Source organism: Gouania willdenowi, chromosome 6 (assembly GCF_900634775.1).
Source record: "Gouania willdenowi chromosome 6, fGouWil2.1, whole genome shotgun sequence".
NCBI classification, from domain to species: Eukaryota; Metazoa; Chordata; class Actinopteri; order Blenniiformes; family Gobiesocidae; genus Gouania; species Gouania willdenowi.
This window is the reverse complement of record NC_041049.1, coordinates 51,634,095-51,658,553: the sequence shown is the minus strand read 5'-3', so window position 1 is coordinate 51,658,553 and position 24,459 is coordinate 51,634,095. Positions and strand designations below refer to the sequence as shown.

General features: G+C 37.3%; 1 protein-coding gene across 1 annotated transcript in view; it reads right to left on the bottom strand.

Moving 5' to 3' along the window:
- Positions 1–2,040: 2,040 nt before the first annotated feature.
- Positions 2,041–24,459, bottom strand: part of tmtc2b (transmembrane O-mannosyltransferase targeting cadherins 2b) — a 99,533-nt gene continuing 77,114 nt past the window's right edge. Inside the window, exons 9-12 of the mRNA XM_028451168.1 lie at positions 23,843–23,924; positions 21,094–21,208; positions 12,017–12,080; positions 2,041–4,281 (exon numbers count right to left, since the gene is read on the bottom strand). Coding sequence (XP_028306969.1) covers positions 4,102–4,281; positions 12,017–12,080; positions 21,094–21,208; positions 23,843–23,924 — 441 coding nt within the window. The 3' untranslated portion in view covers positions 2,041–4,101. The remainder of the gene's footprint in view (positions 4,282–12,016; positions 12,081–21,093; positions 21,209–23,842; positions 23,925–24,459) is intronic.

The window sequence follows — 24,459 nt, the reverse complement described above, 5'->3', positions numbered from 1 at the left end:
CCAAGAGCAGCCAATCATGGACAAGAGATTCGACAAATCAACAGGAATGATCCAATCAGTGTCGTCAAATCTGATGCCGCTTGGGTGATGGAGATATCGCCAAGCGTATATCGCCAAGGAATTGCTTCCCTAGTTTGTTCTTCAAAACGGTTGGGACAATAATCAGACAATAAAGAAGACACACACACACACACACACACACACACACACACACACACACACACACACACACACACACACACACACAGACATAAATGATGGTACCCTTAAAGCTGATATCCGGAATTTCTGAGAAAACTATGTATATGTATGATTCTTTTGAAATGCAAAAACAAAAACTAGTCTTTTACTATGGTCTACTGCCGGTGGTCATTCATATACATTAATGTATATTAGGGGTTGAACGACTACATAATTTTAAAGGTCGACTTTATGTGCATACTAGTCGAGTCAACGTCAATTAGTCGATGACGTCGCCGAGCCGAGTGGCAGCCGAGTGCCGGTGTTGTGCCAAAATCTGTGACCGCAGGTGGTGACAGTTCCAACCCCTGTGGCTTCTCTGCGGACATTTACTCCCCCTTAAACACATTTGTAATTCTTCTCCAGTCTGCATTTACTTCACCCACTGGAGCCTCATGTTTAAGAGGGAGTAAATAACTCCTTAATAGCTACAAAGAGGTTGAGCACTCTTTTTCTCTACCGTCGAGAAGCCACACGGTCACAGATTTTTTTGGGTCACAGACTATGGTTCAACCCCAAAGTCACGCCTTTGTCCTTTAGACGCCTCTACAAATGGAAAAGAGCACTGTGATTGCCCAACTAATAGGCTTTGACTTCCTGTTTTTGAATCCGTCAATCAAAGTGAATGTGGAACTGTGCACGGAAAACAAGGCCACGCGTCACAACAGCAAACACGTAAATATGATTTTGGCTCTTACCTGACCCATAGACCTATATCAATGCGACTTTGTTATGTTCCACAATGCGCATGCAGAAAAATAGAGGCGTGGCTTCTGGTTGATTGGCAGAGGCAGTGAGAGGAAGTGGAGCTGTTTAGGGCGGGACATTGAGACGTTTTTTACACACTCCAGATATCAGCTTTAACCTTAACTTAATATTGTGTTGCACAATGTTGTTGTTGAGCCAATCACTGCAGTCAGGTGATTTAAGGGTACCATCATTTTTGTTCAGGCCAGTTTCATATTCATACAAAGTATTCTTCAACAGAAGAGTACTGTCCGTCTGGATACACACACATTCATTCCCTTGACCAGATTTTTTTTTCTTGTCTAAAATTCCCTCGAGGGCCAACTTGCTAAACCCATTGAGTCAGCAATAACAACTGAAAAAACAAGCATTGTGTTTAGAAGTTATCTTATCAGTTCGAAATATTTCTACTTTTTTTTTTTTTTTAAACTATTGCTACCATAAAGTGTTATTTTATTTATTATAATTTCAAGCTAATTGTAGTCCCAAGAATCAATCATAACAATGCTAAATATGGAAGGTGGATTCCTGAATTTTAGAAACATTACTGGTAACTATTTTCAAATTTAGTTTGAACAAATTATGACATTTGACAAATGATGTGGTCAATGTGAATAATTATTTATATTTATGTACAATGTGTAGGGCATGCACCTGTAAGCAAAAGTTGCACAGTGTGGCCACTGCTGACGGATACAGTTGTAGTTTCTATTAATTATTTTGATAACAAATCTGCTAAAATGCACTGAAAACTACTTTAAAAAACTAAAGAAACAACTATTAAAGTATCAGAAGCCTTTTACTTATCTTGAGTACTTTATTTTTTTTTTACCTGCAAATTATTTTATTCACTAATTTTCTTTTTTAAATCACATTTTTGCACCTAAGGCCTGATCTTTGATTCTGTTATGTGCATAATGACAATAGAGACATTCCATTCTAGAGTTTAAAACTTTGCACGACAACATTAATTAAAAATCAAGGCAAATATATTGATCTGACCATCATTTTTTTTCTTTATTGTGGAAAAAAAAAAAAAAAAGCGACATTGGAAAGAAAGTCTATCCTGGCACATTGTTCAGTTCTATTACAAAAAAGCAGAAAAGCTACAAATCCTGATAATTTATACAAATACCACAACTTTCAAAAATAAGTTTGACTTTAGTAAACACGATGTGAACAAGTGTCTGCAATAGCCCACTCCTTTAGATCCCTGCGCAGAGACACCGAGTGAAAAACCTTTTTACATTTTTACTCAAGTAACAACAAATATCAGTGTGCATTTTTATTATACCCTTCATATATATTTACATGTGATGTGTGCACATAGTGACCATGTTGTGTGGCATACGTAGGTTGGGAAGTTGGACTTCTTTATTGAACATTTATTGATCACCATCATATTCAGACGAGTCTTAACAACAATACGAGTGTGACCGAGTGACATAAATATGTGTGAAATTAAAGCTGCTGTTATTGCTATTAGAGTTTACCAATGGTTGGCCACACAGGTTACCACCTACATCATGATCACCGACAAAATCACACAACATCCTTCATTTGTTGCACTAAAACACAGTGCCAGCTGGTTCCATTGCCAGTAACAATAACTTACAAAGTAAAAAAAAAACAAAAAAAAACAAAACTAACAACACGGACGTCAGATGAGCTTTGTAGCCAATAACACAAACACTCACAAATACTGAACATTGACTTCTCGCGAGGTGCTGTTTCACATGTATATGTAAACGCATAAATACTAATCAAATATATCAAACTGAAACTGAAGTTTTGCATAATGGGGAATTTCTGATTTTATTTAGTTATATTTTTTGCAATGTAGCAATAAAAAAAAAAAGAAGACGAGAAAAAAAAAAGCCACAATTTCCAGTATTTGGGCTTTCACTTCACACCTGGCTACTTTTCGCTGCATGATTTCCATTTTATACACAATGTAGATATATATTAGAATCCATTTGTACAAAAAACAATGAAATCACTTTATTCTTTAAACGATTCCCTCAAACCTTCATCTGTGCTCTGCGCCTCTGTGAACGCTGTTATTAAAGGTACTTCCAAACTACCCGTGACAATGAAGGCAGCCTCTTATTTCTATTCTTAGATCTTTATGGCACTCGAAAACACAAGTTACCATGGTACCAGAAAAGGCCCTGTAGTAGGAAAAATGCTGCACAGCATGCTACGACGTTGATCCAAATTCTGCCATACTACATTTTGTTCTGAACAGACATACACACTATGTTCCCTTTTTAAGCTCTGACACATAAAAACTAAAAAAAAAAAAACCTGCTACATACATGTTAGCAACAATGTAGCTATGCGTGTGTAATCTCAAATAAAAGTGATCACTGTAATGTAGCTTTGCCAGTGAAGCCGTCGAACGAGTAGAAATGAAGATAAATGATTTATTGGAAAATGTGAATGGCATTCTTTCCTGAATATTATTCTTTTGTTGTGGTCCAATCACATTCATTCATTTTATATATCCAGCGTCTTCCTGTATTGTGCTGGAATCTGTTGGAACTTGTCAAAAATGACATTCAGCAGGTAAAAAAAGAAATAAAAAAGAAAACAAAAATGAAAGAAATAGGAAAGAAAACAAGTTGACATGGCGCACAAGGCTTGGCGTAGCAGGGCCAAACTACACATTTTAATCCTAAAAAATTTTGAAAAACACCCTAAAATGTTTTAATCACACTTTAAGGTTCCTTCCTTGCTTTCAGATATTGGCAAACTTTGTGGAGGAATTTTTGTCTTTTGAACAAAGCGGCTTATTTTCAAAGAAATAATTTCTCCCAAATGTTGGAGGGTTCACTTCCAGTTTAAGTGCTATTGTTATCAAAGAAAACAAAAAAACGAGTTTGTGTTAAAGTCCGATTAAAAAAAAAAAAAAAAAAATTAGAAAAAGATTGAAATCTTCCTCAAAGTTGTCCAAACTGTAAACCGTCGGCGATGGTTCTGATGAAAGCTTCTGTCCTGAGTTGCATGCAGAGCTCAGGAGTGTGTGTAGCACAGTCTGGAGCAAACATCCTCCCTGAGTCACTGGTTGGATGAGAAGAATGATCTGGTGTACAGATGGCAGGTAGATGGAGATCAGAGACCTGTGGTCCTCAGGCCTTGCTTCTCCATTATGTTCCACAGCTTACGCAAATTAGACTGAGTGATGGTGTCATCCGGTTTCAGTCGGAGCGCTTTGAGGTAATTCGCTTCAGCTTCCAGTAATTTTCCGTTGAGGTGGAGGATCGCGCCGAGGTTCATCAAGGCTGCTGGGTACTAAAAACAAACAGAGACAGACACGTTGGTATTTTTAGGATGAAATAGTGTTGAGATTCAGAAGACGTCAGACTAGCTTAATGCCCTTTTCTCTTATTATTGTTAACGTGGCGGAGGAGAAAAAAAAAGCAACCACAGTGTGGTTCCTTTGATATGTGTGTCACTTTGTCTTTACTGTACCCATAAATTACACTGGGTCCCTGCTGGTGCCAAGTGGTAAAGTCATCATCACTTGTGTGGCAGTCGAGAAATACTGTACAAGTCTTTATGTGCAAGATAAGTATCTTCTGGATAAAAGAGAGGCCACATCTGATCACATTTAATTCTAGAGTGTGGAAAACACGAGAAACCCTGCGGAGCAGCAAGACTTTCACAGTTTTCAACTATTGTAATTACAATATCTGAAAATGGAATAGTTTGGAATAACTTGGAAATATAATGGCCAATTGTGAGTTTTTATTGCTAGGTTTGTGGATTTTGCCAGTAGGCTGTTTTGTTCGTGGTATCTTGAGCTGAACCACGAATCTGACTTTTTGCTCCAGTGGCCTATAACCTAATAAAGTGCTGTAATTGTTAAAGCTCTCTTTGCTTGAAATAACACAACTCACAAGGAAACTAGTTGGATGGAAGTAGACATAAACTAGCCCAAACATTGTTTCATATATCTCATTAGTGAGGACGCAGGAGGCATCCTCACTATTGTTCTCTGTTTTTTCTTCCGTCGTAGCTAACTCATCCTCCTCCGATTTTGACAAATGAGCTTCCAAAAATTCAAAAGTTTCTAAGATTTATGCTTGTACTTTTATAATTTGTAAGTTTTAAACTTTTTACTTATGAAATGTTTTTTTTTTACCATTCATTTCTGTTGGAAATGTCAGCTTTTTCAACTTTTACGCCCTTCATCCTCTGATTTTGACCATTCAACCTTTAACATGTTTAGCTACTACCTTCAATGCATTTCAGCTTTTTTCCACTTTTTCAACTTTATTGCTAATGTTCCGCTAATGCTAGGTTAGTGCTAATACTAGGTTAATGCTTAGCTAATGCTAGGTTAGTGCTAATACTAGGTTAATGCTTAGCTAATGCTAGGTTAGTGCTAATACTAGGTTAATGCTTAGCTAATGCTAGGCTAGTGCTAATACTAGGTTAATGCTTAGCTAATGCTAGGTTGGTGCTAATACTAGGTTAATGCTTAGCTAATGTTAGGTTAGTGCTAATACTAGGTTAATGTTTAGCTAATGCTAGGTTAGTGCTAATACTAGGTTAATGCTTAGCTAATGCTAGGTTAGTGCTAATACTAGGTTAATGCTTAGCTAATGTTAGGTTAGTGCTAATACTAGGTTCATGTTTAGCTAATGCTAAGTTAGTGGTAATACTAGGTTAATGCTTAGCTAATGCTAAGTTAGTGCTAATACTAGGTTAATGCTTAGCTAATGCTAAGTTGGTGCTAATACTAGGTTAATGCATAGCTAATGCTAGGTTAGTGCTAATACTAGGTTAATGCTTAGCTAATGCTAGGTTAGTGCTAATACTAGGTTAATGCTTAGCTAATGCTAAGTTAGTGCTAATACTAGGTTAATGCTTAGCTAATGCTAAGTTGGTGCTAATACTAGGTTAATGCATAGCTAATGCTAGGTTAGTGCTAATACTAGGTTAGTGCTAATACTAGGTTAATGCTTAATTAATGCTAGGTTAGTGCTAATACTAGGTTAATGCTTAGTTAATGCTAGGTTCGTGCTAATACTAGGTTAATGCTTAGCTAATGCTAGGTTTGTGCTAATGCTAGGTTAATGGTAAAAATTGGCTAATGCTGATGTAATGCTAATGCTAGGCTAATGCTGAGACTAGGTTAATGCTAACGCTAGGCTAATGTTAAAACTCGGCTAATGAAAAAACTTGGCTAATGCTAATGCTATGTCAATGTCAATGTCAATGCTTATGCTAGCTAATGTTAATGCTAATGCAAATGTCAATGTCAATGCTTATGCTAGCTAATGTTAATGCTAATGCAAATGTTAATGTTAATGCGAGCTAACGCTAAGCTAATGCAGTGTGACGCGGGCCAGCACCTGCATCTCCACTTGTATTTTCTTCAGGAAATGCAAATATCCTAGTTGATTTAATTATTATTGTACATCAAATAACAGCTTCAGGTAACCAAAACTAAGCGAAGCACACACACACACACAACAATATATTAACGATACAGTAGGTACAAATATTTGTAATGATACTCAATCCAGATCCGATCCAGATGAATAACGATGGAGTAATTGAGGAAGCAACCCGACACTACTGAGTCACATTTCATGAAGATCAGTCCGTTATGAACCGAGATATGAATTTTGATGACAGATATTGATTTTTTCGATTTCTGAAACTGATCCAGAATCACTATATACATCCGAATCCCCTCCAGAATTTAATGGAACCTTCCATGGCATAAGGTCTATCTTTGGTTTCATTTTTTTCTAAAATCCATTAAGATATCAATCAGTACTTCTCTTTCCGAGAAATTTGAAATTTCGCCAGCTGTGACAGATAGGGATTTTTGAAACTGATCCAGAATCAGAATATAGATAAGGATCGCTTCCAGAATTGAATGGAATCTTTCATGGCGTACGGTCTACCTTTGGTTTGAATGTTTTCTAAAATCCATTTAGTACTTCTGACGTAATCTTGCTAATAGTAAAACAAAGAAATAAATGCAAGTGGAAACATTACCACCTTGGCAGAGGTAAAAACATGACAAAAAACCGTTGGTGTGATAGAAGAATCAGAAATGTGCAACACGATAGCGGTGTTTTTTGCTTTCCTCTGAACATACAGTATAAAACTTAAAACACTTCTTCTGTTTCCCATGCACTAAAGCATCCCGTTGACAACCATTACATTTTGAGCGATTACGCTAATGTCCTACTAAAACAAAAATGCTCTTTGTATTTCAAAAGCAGCCAACGTCGTTAAATTTAATGGCTGAGCTGATTCTAAAGCTGTTTGCTCTATAAAATACCTCCAGTCTGACCCCACCACTTGTGGGTCAAGCCACAAAATTACAAAAGGGGGGGATCAATTTGCAAGTAACAGATTTCTTTTTAAACTACTCTGAAAATCAATTTGCCAGAATTGTAACTCTTACTGACAAAAGTGACAAAAGCAAAGTGTGTTGCTCTCAATCCGTGTTGTGACATCAACCATGCAATAGAAAAAGAAAAGCACTGATAAAGTAATGCAAGGACAAATATAAACACGAGTAGATGAAAATAAGATGATCCTGAACATAATTAACTGTTACGACGGCGTATTAGGGCCAAATTAACGTAAAAAGAAATCCGAGCACTACGAGATTGAAATTGCAATATTTTGAGAATAGAGTTGCAATTTTTCGAGAATAAAGCTGTATCTTAAAAAAAACTTGTAATGGTTTGGTGCAACCAACACTGATGGCCCTGAAGTCAGCAAGTTCCTCCTCCACTAAAGAGGCTATTTGCTCCAATTCAGTCTGGTTCTTTAGTCGGAACAAACGCAAACTTCTGCAAAGTCGCTTTAAAGTCCTTACATTTATAACAGTGTGGCGATGATGGGCCATAAGGCTCACTATTTTGCCATGTGTGAAACCTAACCTAAGTATAATCTCACTAAATGTTCCACATTCTCCATAACTCACGAGTGACCACCACACAGACAAGATCCTGTTTGTATTTCAATTTTATTCTCATTAAATTACGACTTTATTCTAGAAATATTACAACTTTATTCTCAAAATATTACGACTTTAATCTTGAAATAGGATGACTTTAATCTAAAAAAATTACTTTTATTAAGATACAACTTCATTCTCATGAAAAAATAAAAACAACTTTAAATATTATGACTTTATTCTTGATTTTTTATTTTATTTTAATTTGGCCCAAAAAAGATGTTGTCAACTGTAGTGCATATATGGCAAGTAAAGCTCTATGTGCTTGGTCTATATTAGATTGTGTAAGAGAGAATAGGCCAGTACTCTGCTTTGGGCTCCTCATAGATCTAGTAAATAATTCTAATAATTCATATTTCTTCCAGTGCCATCTTCAAATTTTGATTGTAAAAATAGAAGACTTTACTTTAGAGATGAAACATCTTGTAGATTAGAGAACATGTAAATTAAAGCTGCCACCCCGGATGACTTTTTATTAGGTAAAATCATAGTGTAGGTCTCATAGATCCATTAATCAAACATCATTTACTACAAAAAGAAAGAAAAAAGGTTGAAATTGCTGCTTCAGGGTTTGTTTTCATCTCCATAGTAACCACTCAGTTTGTTAAAATTTTTAAATTCTAGAACAAAAATTGTTTCAAGAGAATCACTTCCTCCTTGTCTGGTGAAAAAACCCCCAAGAAATTACGGTAAGAACGAAAAAAAAAAACCTCACCCTTATATATGCGACTCCACATCCCACAATGCAATGCACTAAAATGTCAACAAAAGGAGTGTTTAGGTTGGGGATGAAAACCAACTTTTCCTTTCTTTTAAAATTAAATGATGTTTGATTCATTGATCAATGACGTATACACTATATGATTTTCTCTAATAACTACAAAAGGAAATTCCCAGCCATCAAAGAGGAGATTAAACAGCTCACATCTGTATTTCCTGTCTGACTATTGCCCACCGTACACTCCTTTATGTCTCACTGTCTAATTCTAGTCATTTATATCTTACACATTGCGGTTTTCTTCTCTCCTACCCTTGTGACGAATTGCAGAACTTTGTATTTTCCAAAAGCTTTCATCTATTACCTTATGTCCGGCGGCCCTGTAACCACACCTTTTGCCAAAACTTATATTTAGGAACACAAGCATAGCCAGATGTGGAAGCAAATTATCATAGACTATAAAACAACACATGGTACAACTGCTAAGTGTTCGACATTAACGTGGGCTCAACTTTGGCAAAAAAAAATAAAAAATCAAAGCGTAGGTGGCGACTTCTAAAGCACAGATGTTATTAGTTGCTGAGGGCATTTAATGCTAAACAAGCATCCCAAAAATGTTGGCTCATCTAGAAGAGGACAGTCTTGCAGGACTACGAAGGGTTTAAAAACCTTTAACTAAAAGGAAATTGAGAGTGGACATATATGTGTGATATAAAACAGCAGTGGCTTTGGAAAGTGAAGAGACAGACAGCAGCAAAGCATGAAATGACAGATGAAGACAGACAGGGTACAATGCTTAAACCGCAGGGAACGGACGGACGAAGACTAATGATGAAGAAGATGGATGAAGCCAAATAGTGATGGAACGCTCAGCTCGAGGCACCACAATCTAAGAGAAGTGACCAAATAGGGGCAAAAAATGAGGTCTCTGTGTTTGGATGTGGACAACAAATAGTGTTTGCACAACTTCGGATGCCAAGAAGCAAACAGGAGAAAATGACACAGATACAGCAATATAATGTTCATCATCGTGGGAAAACAGACTTTGCATTTGCAGTAGGAATTTGTACTGAAATGAAGCAAATGTGTTACTTATTTGTAGTGAATTTAGATTCTCAAAGTAGGAGAAATTGATATTAGTCTGCCTGACATTATGTTTACAAACCCCAAGCTCTGCCAAACCTAAATATTAGTCCGAGTATTACTGAAAACACATTTTTCTAAAGTTCACCATTACCTCCACAGTTCCTTGTTGCTTTTAGGGGAAATACTTTATGCAACTTTGCAGCAGATCTGTATTGCTTTAGTAAAACAACACTTTTGACAAACATTTTCCAAGTGGAGGAGACATTTGGAACAGTTTGATTAAATGCTGATGCAGTTGAGCACCTGCAAATCTCTGCAGCTACTTCTCCTTCCAGCCTGTCTTTCTTTCATCTGTCACAAGCTGTCAAAGATGTGACTGTTATTAAGTTGCTACCCATGAGCTCATGAATGATACAAGTTCATCTTGGTTGGGCATGGAATCAAAAACCGGTTCTTTCTGAGAACCAGTTCCCAGTAATCCAATTCTTAGGAATGGTTTGTTTGCTTGCCTGTCAACTCCGCTTATCGGTTCCTCTTATGTCGCAAATACGTAACAGTAAACTCTTCCAGGTCCTCTATATTGTGTTTATGCTAGCACCAAGTGAAGCTCCTTCCACCATATAGTTGTTTGCTGTCCACCACGGAGAATCCACCTCCTCCACCTGCAGCTGTGCTGTCCTCTGTGCTGTGTTTGTAGCGTCTCCCTTGCTACACTACTCACTTCCTGGTCCTGTACACTTGCGCTAAAGTTGCTTCTTGCACTGACTTTTCTCCTGAAAACAACAAACTTCCGCAAGAACACACACCTCGTCACCAGTTTATGTCCTCATAACAAGTAATCAGACACAGCAGATGGACTGGTTCTGATTATTGTATTTAGTTTGCTCTTTCACATGTTCACACATACACACGGCTGATGACGTCACATGCAACAACGGGGACGGCGTCTCCGAAGGTCCATTTATAGAAATGTAAACAAAGGCTAAACTAAAGCTTTACTGTTTAATACACAATAAGTGCAGCTGTACTTTTGGTTAATATGTTCTTTTTTACAGAATAATTATTTGTTTTATGTCTGAATCAGTTTGGGATCAAGTTGTTCAAGTTCAAAAGAAGCACTGTAAATATTCTCAAATGTTTGTAGCCAAATGTGTCATATGTTGTAACAGTAATAATAATAATCAATTTTATGTAGTGCTTTTGTATATATTATTATCCAGTGAAAAGAATCTATACCTGGTGTATTAAAAGAGAGCTGATATCCCTGCAGGAAATAAAGAGACAAAGATAAGATAATATGGAGTTAAAGTTAATAAATCCATTTGTATTACTTAATTCTCTCACCAAATGAGAATCGATTAGAGAATCGGTAAGGAATCAAATTGATAAGCAGCATCGATAACGGAATTGGAATCGCTAAATTCTTGTCAATTCCCATCCCTAATCTTTGTTATTAAAAGTATTTTCTAAGTATTTTTAATCCTTTTGGGCAGAAACACTACATGTCAACCCATACAATGATATTCGGTGTTCCATGGCAATGTGCTTTTAGGGAGAAAAAAAACAAAAAACTATGAAGTATTAGACATTGGCAGTTCTAAAGCATTATTATTTTTTAGCCATTTGCACCAACGTTCAACTGTTACCTGTGCACACTGTAGTAAAACACCTTTTTAGGTTAATTTCCTGCAAAACCTTGCATATTGTCTGTATCTAAATGGGACCTTGCGCAAAAAATACCAGTATGATTTTCAAATCTTGCAAGACATTGTAAGTGAACAAATGGTTGAATGGTTTTACCTCTCTCTGTCTTCGTCAGCCCACAAGAACCAATTTATTTTGCTGAACCATTGTTTACGATTAATTCGATCATAATTCTTTGTTCTGATTAGGACTCAAACAAACTTTGCTCCCTTTGTGGCTCAAACAACACTTAAACAACTTGACCCGTCCTGTAGCTCCAAAAATACTGGAGCCTCATTATTTCCAAGACATCAGAGTCCCCTGACAGTGTTATTATCATTATTCTTTCCAATCTGCTTACTCTGGCCTCAGCTTTGGAACGTGCTGACGGATGTTGCACAAGCAAACCTCTGAGCTCAGTAAAAAACGGAGACCTCATTTTTTTCTCCACCGCCAGCTCTGTTGACAGCGACCGCTGTTGTAAGGAGAGCCATCGTGACTTTGAGTGCACGTCACACTAAAGATTAGTCAGTTGTGGTTTTACTCACATTAGGTCTCAGGTTGGCTGCTTGTCCGTAATACTTCTCGGCTGCCTCGTTTAGGCTGGCTTGTCTGAAAGAGTAAAACAAAAGAGAGCCATTACTCATTTTTTCAAAGCTGAGGCTTTGTACCTTTGTTTACTGGTTTTCGTGAGCTTTTGAAAGAAAACCACAGAAACAAACAGCAGGAGGGATGAGAGGAAAACTGGTTCTGACAGTCTTTTCCGTTTCTCCTTCGATAGCATCTTCAATTCAAACACATCAGACACGAGTTGCAGACACTGGAATCTGTGGGATTTACTGTACAATCCAAATAGAATCTGAGGAAACATGGGCTTAACATCTCACATAGTTTTAGAGTTAATTATAGACAAAGACGGCAAAGATTAAGAAACCAAAGACGTTCAGTGAGTCAAAGCTTTATCTTCCCCTTTAAGACACAAAGAACAGACGGGTATGCGTGTCACACTGGGACATAAAGTATTTAAAGACGGACGGCGTGTCAGCATGAGTGGCCTGAACTGAGGTCATTAAATGTGCAGGTACCGTCCCTGCAAGGAGTTCTGCTTTTCATCTCCGTCAGTAATCCACAGCTCTACATACTGTCAGACACAGACCTGCAGCCCCCCTGTCACATAAACCCTTCCTGTTATTATTATTATTCTGGTATCAAAGCAATCACTTTTATGAGCCACAGCTGCAGGCCTTTCAATGTTGGTAACAATTGTCTAATTGAGGGCAATTTCATTTGACATAGTCAAGGACGGGTAGTGTGATAGCCGGCTGTGGAGTTCTTCAAGTGGCAATAATGAAAAAAGCAAAGCAAGGCCTTCACTTAGGCTGCCCCAGTGTATTAGGACAACACTGTTTGTAAGGTTTCAGATCAAACACTAGCATTAGCATACGGTGGGCGGGGAAAATGAGGGCTTTGTCTGGTGAAATGGTTGACAAGTTGTTCAATAAACATTAGAATTCAAATCTATCTATCTATAATTCAAGAAAGGTCTGTGTGTGCGTGTGTTTGTGGAGCGAATATCTCCCCGACGCAGTGTCTGTTCGACCTCAAACTTTGCCAACAGCTTCCAAATACCCCGAGTTTGTGCATCCATTATTTTGGAGTAATTTGGTAATTTCAAAATGTTTATTTTAATTTTATTTTGCCTGAACACAAGTTTGCCCAGAAGTGAAACCTATTCAGCTTTTGACCTCAGTGTGTGAGGGGGCGCTAGCACAGCACTGCACAGCTCCACACAGGGGCAAGCTAGAGTCACGTGTGCGGCCAGAGCCAGTCGCTGCGCATACAGCCAAGCAGACACGGACTGTAAACACACGAGTGAGAGAGAGGATAGTTTAGACCGGGAGGAGGGGCGTCTGAGCAGTCGCGCTAATATTGATATACTAGCAAATCTCTCAAGTCTCACTGATTGGGCCTGATGTGAGTCACTGATATGCGTCCAAGGGTGTGAGCCACGGAGTAGCCACACATATGCACGCACACACGCACACACACACACACACACACACAAAACAACAACAAAAATATGAAAATGACTCAAAATACACAAAACAAAGTATTTATACAAAAAATACACAAAATGACTCAAGAATCACACTACAATGGCAACAAAAAACAATAATTATACAAAAAATGCACAAAAAGACAAAAGAATGACACTAAAATACACAACGACTCCAAATAACATACGTTACAGAAAAAATACTGTACACCAAATGAAAAAAATACCAAAATAAGTAAAAAAAAAGAAACAACAAACACATTTATCATGCACATGTCCCATAGAATTAAACCAGGGAAATTGCACATGCTATTTTACTTTTCACCCGCACATATACCCCTTTATAACACTACAGAGTAGGGATGTAACGATTCACTCAATTCCCGATACGATTCGATTCACGATACTGGGTTCACGACGATACGATTCTCTCACGATTTATTTTACAAGATGGGACTGTACATAAATGACTCAAAAATATTCCTTTATTTTTTTGGGGAAAAAAACTGTACTATTTTCCTTGTCATTTTCATTGTCAAACGAATCCCTTAATAAGCTATTCAAAACAATGCAATTTAACTAAAAAGAAATCTTGAATGAAATAAATAAAGGAATAATAATAAATGAATAAGAAGCCTGTGAATTTAAATTCTGGTTCTATAGTAAACAATGCAAAACTGCATAATAGTTCTTTTTCTTTCTAAAAGTGCAACTGAAAATGTATTTGGTGCCTTAACAATTGGACTTAAAAAAAACAAAAAAAAAAAACATTCATTTCACTGTATTTGCGTCAGATATTTGTTTGGACCAGCAGAGGGCGCTGGTAACCCAGTGGTCGGTTGCCGTGCAGATATCTTGCAGTGAAGAAGAGATGCTATGCTAGCAGACAGAGCTAATAGAAAAACGTGACTTTTACAAATATTCACGTAATATTACAGATATTCTGTCGGTGCTAAAGGGGTAAGGAATTATTTATGAATATTTTTAAGATAGAAGGTGGCCAGGAAGAAAGTATTAGCAGATTTCGCCCGCCGCCAACACTTCTGGATTTAAAAAAAGTACTGCGATTCAATTTTCACAGCATAGATGTGAACCTTGATACCTATGAATCAATTTTTAACTGCCTTACGATTAATCGTTACATTCCTACTACAGAGTATGTACACCTCTTTGTACATCCAACCTTCAAACACATACTCATTTGGCCATAATTGATAACTCTACTTAAGCCCCCACTATATGAATACATACTTCCAATGGGCACTGTACTAGTAATGTCTACATTATAAGTTTGAACTGTGTTAAAGCTAAATCACCAATGCCCATTTGAAGAACTAACTACCGGTAGATTATAAACACTTGCTAACCTAAACACTAGTATGTTTCGAGGGGTTATTGTAGCCCAGAGCTTTTCAATCACTGTTCTGTGACCATGTGCTTTAATAATGGGCGATAATATCGACCTACTCATATTATTGGGCTACCGATATTATCGGGCGATATTTGCTATAAAATGCAACATCATTTGACATCGGGATCAGTTTTTCCACAGATATTGAAAAAAACAATAAGTGTTGCTCTGCCTCAAGCCTTGTTACTGAATTTACTTTGTTGATGGTGTTTCACTGCTAACTAGTGATGATAAAGATTATAGTTTGGGTTTCCCAACCTGACCTTTCAATACAGGTCATTTTCTGTGAAAACTGAAAACACTGGGTCATATGTTCTAGGATTGGTTTGTTAACCTCCACTCTGTGTGCAGAAGCAATGTCTCCAATTGTTTCCAGTTGGTAGACTGTGTTTATGATGTGTTTGTCATTGTATACAAATACGGTACTAAAAATCGTTGTTTCTGTTTCATACATGTTTACTATCTCACAGGCTAACCGCAGCTATCTTAATATGTCTACATCTCTTGTACAAGCTCTCTAAGAAATGTTATAGGCCTATGAGTCCTGTAACATTTCACCGTGATTGAATGGTAGAGTGGGTCGTCTAAAAACATTTTTTGGGTCTTTTCTTGCAATCCAAGCTATTATTATCGTGATATGTTTGTTGCACAATATTGGAGCGTTATTTTGTTCTGTATTGTCACAGTTTCACATTAAAAACATCATAGACGACTTGTTTGTTGTGGAGTTCTTAACTGCCTGGATAATTAGTCTGGACGACTACTGAGGCTGATACAACTGTTGTTATAGGCAACATGTTAAACACGAATATGGCAATTTTTCCCATTATCGAAGTATTGAAATTCTTATTTTGCACAGATGATGTATGTTTTTGGAGTATATGTAGTGGGGCATCACTTAAAAGTAGAATTACCTTGTTATTTTCATGGAGATATATATAATGTGACCTAAAATTAGGGTAAAAGGGAAGGTGGTTTTGAGTATATATTGGTATCGGTTAATATTGGAAATTTTGTGTTGGACAATATCAGCATATTGGATATCAGCAAAAGGCTAAAATTAAACATCTCGAGCCATATTGTACTCAGTCACAAACAGCACTAATGCAAAACTAGTTTTGCGAAAAAGGAAAAAGAAAGCAAGTAGAATGAGAGCCTTGATTATTACTAGACAGGATATCAGATGCCCCAATGCCAGTAGTAGTCAATGCAATAACTATATAAAGTGGTACTTCTCAAGTTGTTTGTTTCTTAAGTGTGCTATATCTCTCCTAAGTTTGAAAACACTGCTGTGTAGCCTGCCAAAGCTGATTCAGGGAAAGAAGCAGGGAACATTACTAACAAATGTCAGTCAGTACTACTCACACATCTGTAGACAAGGGGAGGAACATGAACCCAAAATCCTTGCACTTCGGGCAGTAAACCTAACTATTCCATCTGTTTGTCCCCTGCTTGATCCAATTATACAGCCTTGGAGTCATAGTATGATCTTATTAGCAAAAGTAGAATTTAATGTTATACTTCACATACAAAAAAACACTTTGTGGCTTTACTTATTTTAAACACAACAAACATTTTTCCAGCATTTTTTCCAAAGAAGTGTTTTACATTCCAGCAGTGATCCAAACCTCAGCTCGAGTGGCTGAATTTGTCCTGAATTAAAAACGTGGGTTTCACTTGCAACCGCAAGCATATGCGGGTTTGCCAGCAGAGCATTTTGAAGCACAGAAGAAAGAAAGAAATCCACACATCTCATTCTGTAATATCATTATCACATTTCTAAACACATTGTCAGAGTAGAACTGACCATGAGCAGTCAGGCAGCCGGACCACCGAGGGCAGAGGGTTGGATTGTGGGTTGTGTTGTGAGAGCTCTGATGACACATTGTTCGCCACTGTCTCAGATTCAAACTGAGCCGTCATTGCTAGGCAGCAGCAGTCCGACAGAATAGAAAGAAAAAGAACTCAGCGAGCCATTATTCGTTCGTCTGGTGTTTTCAGTCATTCTTCACAGCAGGGGTTGGCAACTACATTAGACTTAGGGTCTGAATTTCCTGGCAGTATAAAATAATGTTAGAAAATGAGTTGATACACTGAATTTTCAACATATTTTTAGCTTTTGTCAGTAGAAACATGAGTGATACAAACCCTGTTCAATCTAATAAACCAGTGTAGCCCTAGGGGTACGCGATGGCACTACACTTGAGAGAAAGGAAAATTAACGAATGAAAGCGTTAAAATATGGGGTTTTATAATGTTTATATATAGTTAAAAATAATAATCATACTAAATATTACCAGCAACTCAAAATGACAATAAAAACACACAAAATAAAACAAAAATATAACTGAATAATACAAAGAACAGACAAACAACAAAATACACCAAAGAGATACCAAAAAGAGCCTTACAGTGAAAACACACAAAATGACAACAAAGACACTAAATGAGAGAAAAATAGACAAGATCACTACAAAATACACAAAAAATAACAGAGGCAACAAACAAAATGACATAAGAAACAACTAAACGACAACAAAAACACACACTGAGAGAAATAATTTAAATAATTGCCAACAACACTCAAAAACACAACAAAAACACGCAAAATAAGAAATAAATATACTGAATAATAAAAAGAACAGACAAACAACAACAAAAAAAACACAAAATGACACTAAAAAGAGCCTAACAGAGAAAAATACTTACTATTACCAGCAACACACAAAACAAAAACAAAGACAACTAAATGAGAGAAAATTCACAAGATCACTACAAAATACACAAAAATTACTGAAAAACATACAAAATGACACCAAAAACACACACACTGAGAGGGAATAATTGAAATAATGCCAACAACACTCAAAAAATGACAACAAAAACACGTAAAATAAGAAAAAAATATACTGAATAATAAAATACACAAAATGAAACAAAAAACACACAAAATGATGACAGAAATGATCTTGATTATAAGTTTGTCTTGGTCCCACACCAGGAGAGAGATGACCAAAAATGATAAAAACTATAGAAATAACTCTATTCATGAGGCACTACATGTGTTATCACTCATTCATTCAATAAAAATCATTATGCTGTACAGTAGTTTTTTCACAGAATTCTGAGCAAAATGTGCTAGTCAGATAAAGGTGATACGAGCATTCAAAAGTTAGAGAAAGGGGGTACTTGAGCCACAGAAGTTTGAGAACCACTGTAATAAATCTTTAAATTCAGAATATTTTTTTCACGTGAAAGTGTTTACTTAACTCTGACAAGCTTAAAATCACAATGCTAACATCTCCAGCGATTGCTAATGACACATTTTCCTCTAAGCAGCATCCAGATTTTATGCTTCATCAAAAGCCGTTCCATCTGTTTGCAGCAGAGGATTCAGCAGGAGCGATCCTCCTAGTAGAAATGCTACAATGAACACTGACATTTCCCCAGGGGGGCGAGCTCTACGTGCTCTAAATCTATTGTCTTTTTCTCTTTGTTACTGGTACGGGCTCATCCAGAGTCAAGAAACCATCGCTACATACTATCAATCATAAAGTGTATAACATGACATATGGTTTAGATTGGAAGTCACGGGTGAACTTTCGGCCCGTAACCTACTTGTAAATGGGTTTCTTAAGCTTTAGCGTCCCACTAGATATCTACAATTATACCCGTTTCACTTTGATTTGACATACTACATAAATGTGGCCTTATTTTTTCACCAACGTTTCCCTGTCTTACAACCCCACTGTGAGGAAGGTGTAGTTTAAAAGATAACACAAAGACCGTTTAAAAATGACTAAAGTGGAAATTATACGTTTGGAAGCTAAAAAGTCAAAAACCAAAGACCCGCGAGGGCAATAAACAGCATTTGCGGGTTTAAGGAGCTTTCGCTTTTACCTATTCCTTTTCTAGGCTTAGATATACTCTCGACTCAGTGCCTTTCCATGTCCGCGTCCAAGACAAACACATAAAGGACATGAGTTGTGGAGGAGTGAGACCACATGCTAAGCAGGCGGAGATGAGTTCAACCAGAACACTGCTGGAAGCTCTATTTCGCTGCCAGAGGTCTGGACCCTGGAAGAGGCTTTCAATGCTGAAATCTGTTGGTGGTTTAGATCCTGAATGATCCCACTGATGGGATGAAGAGCAGCTGGATGAAAACGCTACAAAAGAACATCCAACCCGGATCCTTTCTAGGGTAGAGTAGGACTTTGACATCCTTTGTTGAGACGAGCATTTGTTTTGAAGAAAATTACGGACTCATTTTTTTTCTCTTCAACGGAAAATTACAATGTAAAAATGATAAGATTAAACAAGGAAACTTCTGCTTTGCTGTTCATTACTTTAGGGAACTTTAGTGAACATGCTACTGTATTTGCACATTTCACTCTTGGCTAAATAAATAAACGTGGGTGTTTCTAATGATTCGATCCTAGCCCAAGTCTTGACATTTCAGTCCAAGTATTTCAATTTGGCATATTTTGTTGTAAAAATCTAAGATTGACTGTCACTATGTGTTGAAACAAAGTTACAGGTCTATTACATCTATGGCCAGTCATGTTTTTATCATCGTATCTGTCAATTTATTACCATTGTTGGTATTTTGTATTGTATTCTTGTAAATCTTACAGATTATTAGTTAGTCAGTTTTCTGATTCTGCTTAGAATTTGTTAGTATAGTTCTAGAAGTCCAAACAGACTAGGAAGCAATATAATTATATGTGTACATGGATCGCATATATTATTTTGAAGATTTTGTTTGTTCATTGGTTTCCTTGTACACAAAGACTTTTTGTTCTTTTTGTTTTTCTTTTTTTGTCATTGCTCAAAACAAACAAATGAATCAAAATAAATGAAATCCGACAATTACAATCACATTTTACCAGAGGCTGAGGATGTTGGTTTGTGATGTTTTGGTGGCTTCTTACATCACAAACCACTACTGTTGGCCACGCCCCTCCTATAAAAACTACAACGTGTCGAATGCTCTTTTGTGATTTATTGTGTCAGGGTTCCAACAGCTTTAGTCAAATTAACTTCAAGACTTTTTATTGCCATTTTAAATTCAATTTAAACACCAACTTCACAGTAAACATAATTGGGGGAAAAAAAACGCCACACAAATTACATAGGGTTAGGGTCATTTTTGCTCTAGTGCAGACGTGCAGCTGGTGGCCCCCGAATTTAACACACAAAAATATGCAAAATTACAGTAAAATACACAAAGAAACAGACTAAAATAATCAAAATCACTCCAAAAAAACACAAGATGACTACAAAAATAGCCAGAAATCTTTAAAACAACAAAAAAAAACCAAAAAAACAAAAAAAAAAACAAAAAACATTAAGACAATTCTTTGTCGGACAGGCAATTTCCATTGTTTATAATTAAAAAAAAAAAAAAAATGAATGTTACAATTTATTTTGAATGGTGACACTAATTACAATCATAGAAATCATACTTCTGTCTTCAAATTTAAGACTTTTGAAACATTGATTTAAGACATTTTAATGGCAATTACGGCCTTATTTTTATATTCATGAATTTTTAAGCCTTTTTAAGACTTTTCAAAGGTCCACGCCCATCCAGTATAGACTGGGTGGGCGTGTATTAACTGCTCCAGGAGTTAAGACACCTGGAGCCATAATGCCCATAATCAAGGGATTTTTTTTTAATTTCCAGCCTAGACGTACGTCAGCCAAAACCTCAGGGTTTAGTTACTCTTTATGAATAATTTGTCTGTGTGTGTGTGTGTGTTGTGTGTGTGTGTGTGTGTGTGTGTGTGTGTGTGTGTTGTGTGTGTGTGTGTGTGCATTAGTAAAACTCCAAAAATGAGCTGGAGTTTGAGCGACAGTGCATGAAGATAAACAGCTGCACCATGCACCAGAGAAAGCAGGGCAGGCATTGCAGCACCAGAGGAGGATTACAAAGTGCTGCCAAGTAGCTCACACAGGCTGAGTGATATAAGCAAACTGATGAACAGTAACAATAGACCACCCTCTCCTCTATTAGATCATCTCTTCTTTTTTATCCTGCTAAGAATTAACTGAAGCACAACCATCTGATTATCAAACTTTGTATGCATTCAATTTCATTTGGTGTATAAATATCAGACGCACACACAACATGATAATTATTTAAATTAATGCCTTACCGTAGCATGTGGGCCGCACTGAAGACCACATCAAACTCCCCGCTGTCGAGGCGTGCGGCCTTCTTTGCCATCTCTGCTGCTTCCACAAGTCGGGACTCTTCCAACAAAAACTGACCTAGCAGGGCAGAGCAGAGCAGCACAGCTATTAAAACATGGATACATCCCCACAGAGGAAACAGAGCTACATGTTGCCTTTGGCCTGCACTGAGTCCAGTCTATAGTCTACCTCTGCCATCATTTGGTAAAGAAGAACCATAAATCCCATTTAATGTCCAGTTAAGTATTATATCAACTTTAAAGATCTGCTTCTGTGATGTAAAAATGCTTCTTGGTGCTTTAGAATGGGTGGGCCTGCCTTTCAGTGACCGCCTGTGGACTAAACCAGTGTGACCAGTAGTATGACAGGGCCATGAACTGAGAGGAAACCTCACTGTAAGGGTTGGGTTTACAGACGAAACAATTCCCCGTTGACTTGGTCAGGAGGACTCCGCACTCACAATAGATCTTCTGTACAATAAAGAAATGTTACACTTCAAAAATCATTCTGGAAGATTTTAGTAGATTAGATGAATACTAGAATAGAAAAGAGTTTAGTGCCATATGTACAAGTTCAAAAGAACAGGTACAACAGAATTCTTGTGCATGTTCCAGCATCAACAATTACAAACAACAACAAATTAGCCAAGACAGTATTAGTAAAGGTGCAAAACAAGGAAAGAACAGAAGTACTGTATGCAATAAATAATACAATAAATAAATAAATATAACCTAATTCATACTAAATTAAGACCCATGCACTTACTTTTATCTGATTAAGATTAAAAAAAGAAAAGTAGCACACCATAAAATAAAATTTAATCAATTGGGTTCTCTATCTATTCTTTCAAATAATCAATTTACAATCATATTAATTACTGCTACTTTCACATCATCAATACAATATATGTAATATTTCTCAATACATTCAGCTCCTATTTTTTCCCCAGCATGCACTTAATTTTTTTTGTCAGACTATTGTGTATTTATTCTGATATATATATATATAGTTTTTTTTTTTTTTTTTTTTTAAACAAATAAACAGTTTATAACATGTTCTTGATCACCTGTTGTAAAAAATTATCTAAAAAAAACTATTTCCATAGATTTCAGTTGTATTTTAAATTTCTATGCCCAACTGACTCACTGGGCTTCAGAAAGTCAGACAATAATAAAGCATAAATGGATTTATCAGTTCAGGGTTGTCAAGTAAACAACTATAATTTTGCATCTTAATGAAAAAGAGCGAACGATTTGAATACAAAGAGAGTTTTAATGATGATTCTACTAACAGTTTCTTGGTAACACTTGACATTTTATACATAAGGCTGACATTACGCTGTCGTTCTTATGACATGACACCTTATTCATTAGCATGAATAAGGTGTCATAAAGGCTGTCATTAAGGTTCATTACCCTAACCCAGGGGTGGGCAACTCCAACCCTCAAGGGCCGAATTCCTGAGACTTTTAGATATCTCCCTGCTGCTCCAACACACCTGGCTGAAACCAACGTGTTATCATCAAGCTCTGCAGAAGCATGATAGCGAGCCATTCGTTTGATTCAGGTGTGTTGGAGCAGGAACACATCTTAAGTCTGGGTATACACAATGAATTGTTATTCTCAGCTCCAGCTCAAACTGTGCGACTCAACTGCGGAGCCCGAATGTGCGCAGCTCACGATTCACGTTCTCACACTATACAGACACGATCTGACTGCTCACGCCGTACGTCCATACACGACACGTCGGGGTCTTGTTTCCGGAAATGCAACAAACAAATTGGAAGAAGAAGAAGAACTCTGAAGCGTCAACATTAAAACAGACGAAGAAGAAGAACCCGAAAGTGGAGAGACATTTGCAAATCTCAGCAAAAAGAGCTTTAAAAAAACAAAGACGGTGATGCGATGGACCAGGAACCGATTGGACAGACGTAAGCAGTTTGATTTCCTTACGACCATACGATTGCTGATCGGGAGCTGGTCGTGAGGTGTTATTCGCTTCTTGTGACCCCATGTATACTACACGATGCACGACACACGATTTAGCAGAAACTTGGCCCCAAAAATAGACGCACGAGTCAAAAATCAGCTCAAAATGGGCCAAAAATCGCACAGTGTATGCCCGCCATAAAAGTCTCAAGAATCCGGCCCTTGAGGACTCTACCTAACCCAAAAAATGCCAACATAGCTCCAAAGGTGCCATCATTTAGTGAACGACACTTAATGACAACCTGCATGACACTTTATTCATCCTAATGACAGCATAATGTCAGCCTTATGTATAAAACTTCAAATAAAGTCTGACCCACTTTAATTAACTACGACAACATCTAATATTTTTGATATTGAAAAACTGACTCGGGAACATGGGTTTAGTTCAATTGTTGCAACTGTACACTTCTTAAACATATAATTGCATACATGTTAATATCTTACAATGACATTCACAAAATGTAAAAGCTATCTGAAAATAAGGAGTGATAGAAGAGGTGACTAAACCACAATGTCTTATATCTCCATTAGAGTAAAAGAAAACGCCTGTCTGAGTCCATCCAATAACAACAAAGACTGACATTCAGAAATCATATTGTCAGTCAACACATCATTTGAGATGCAATCGAGCAAGTCAAATTGCCAAAACCCATATGAAATAAAAGAATGAGGGTAGGAAAGGTTAGAGAAGAAAGAGAAATAAATCTGGACGCGCGTGTACCATAATGCATGTAGCAGTTGCCTTTTGTGGGATCCAGTTGGATGGCCTTCAGGAAGTACCTCTCCGCTTCTGCTTTCTGCCCCTGAGAGAGGTGATGGAATACATCGTCATTAACAGTGAAAACACCGCACAAAGCTCAACAGACCCAATTTCTGGCTTTGCAGATAATGTCCGTCTTCCACGCGCAACCTCCGCAACTTTACCGATAAATCGAAACAAACAGTTATGAAACACATTGACCACACGATTCATGACGTGCAAAGTATACACCGTTTTGTAAAGCCGAGCCAATGGAGCAGCTTCATTTATTGGACACTACATCAGCCAATAACCCTTCAAGAGCATTATTATGTATTGCAGATGTGTGTGGTGTGTGTGTGTGTGTGTGTGTGTGTGTGTGTGCGTGTGTGGTCTGACAATGCTAAACACAGGAATGAGCCGCGTGTGGACCTGCAGCAGCAGAACCGCAGGAGGGTGAGATGGGCTGGAAAGCAAAGTAATGGAGTAGCTCAAAAAGGATTACATGGCTCACACTCACAAGTGTGTTTGAATAACAACACACCAGTTCATGAACCCATGACCAACCTTATACTGGAAAGCTACCAACTAACCACCCC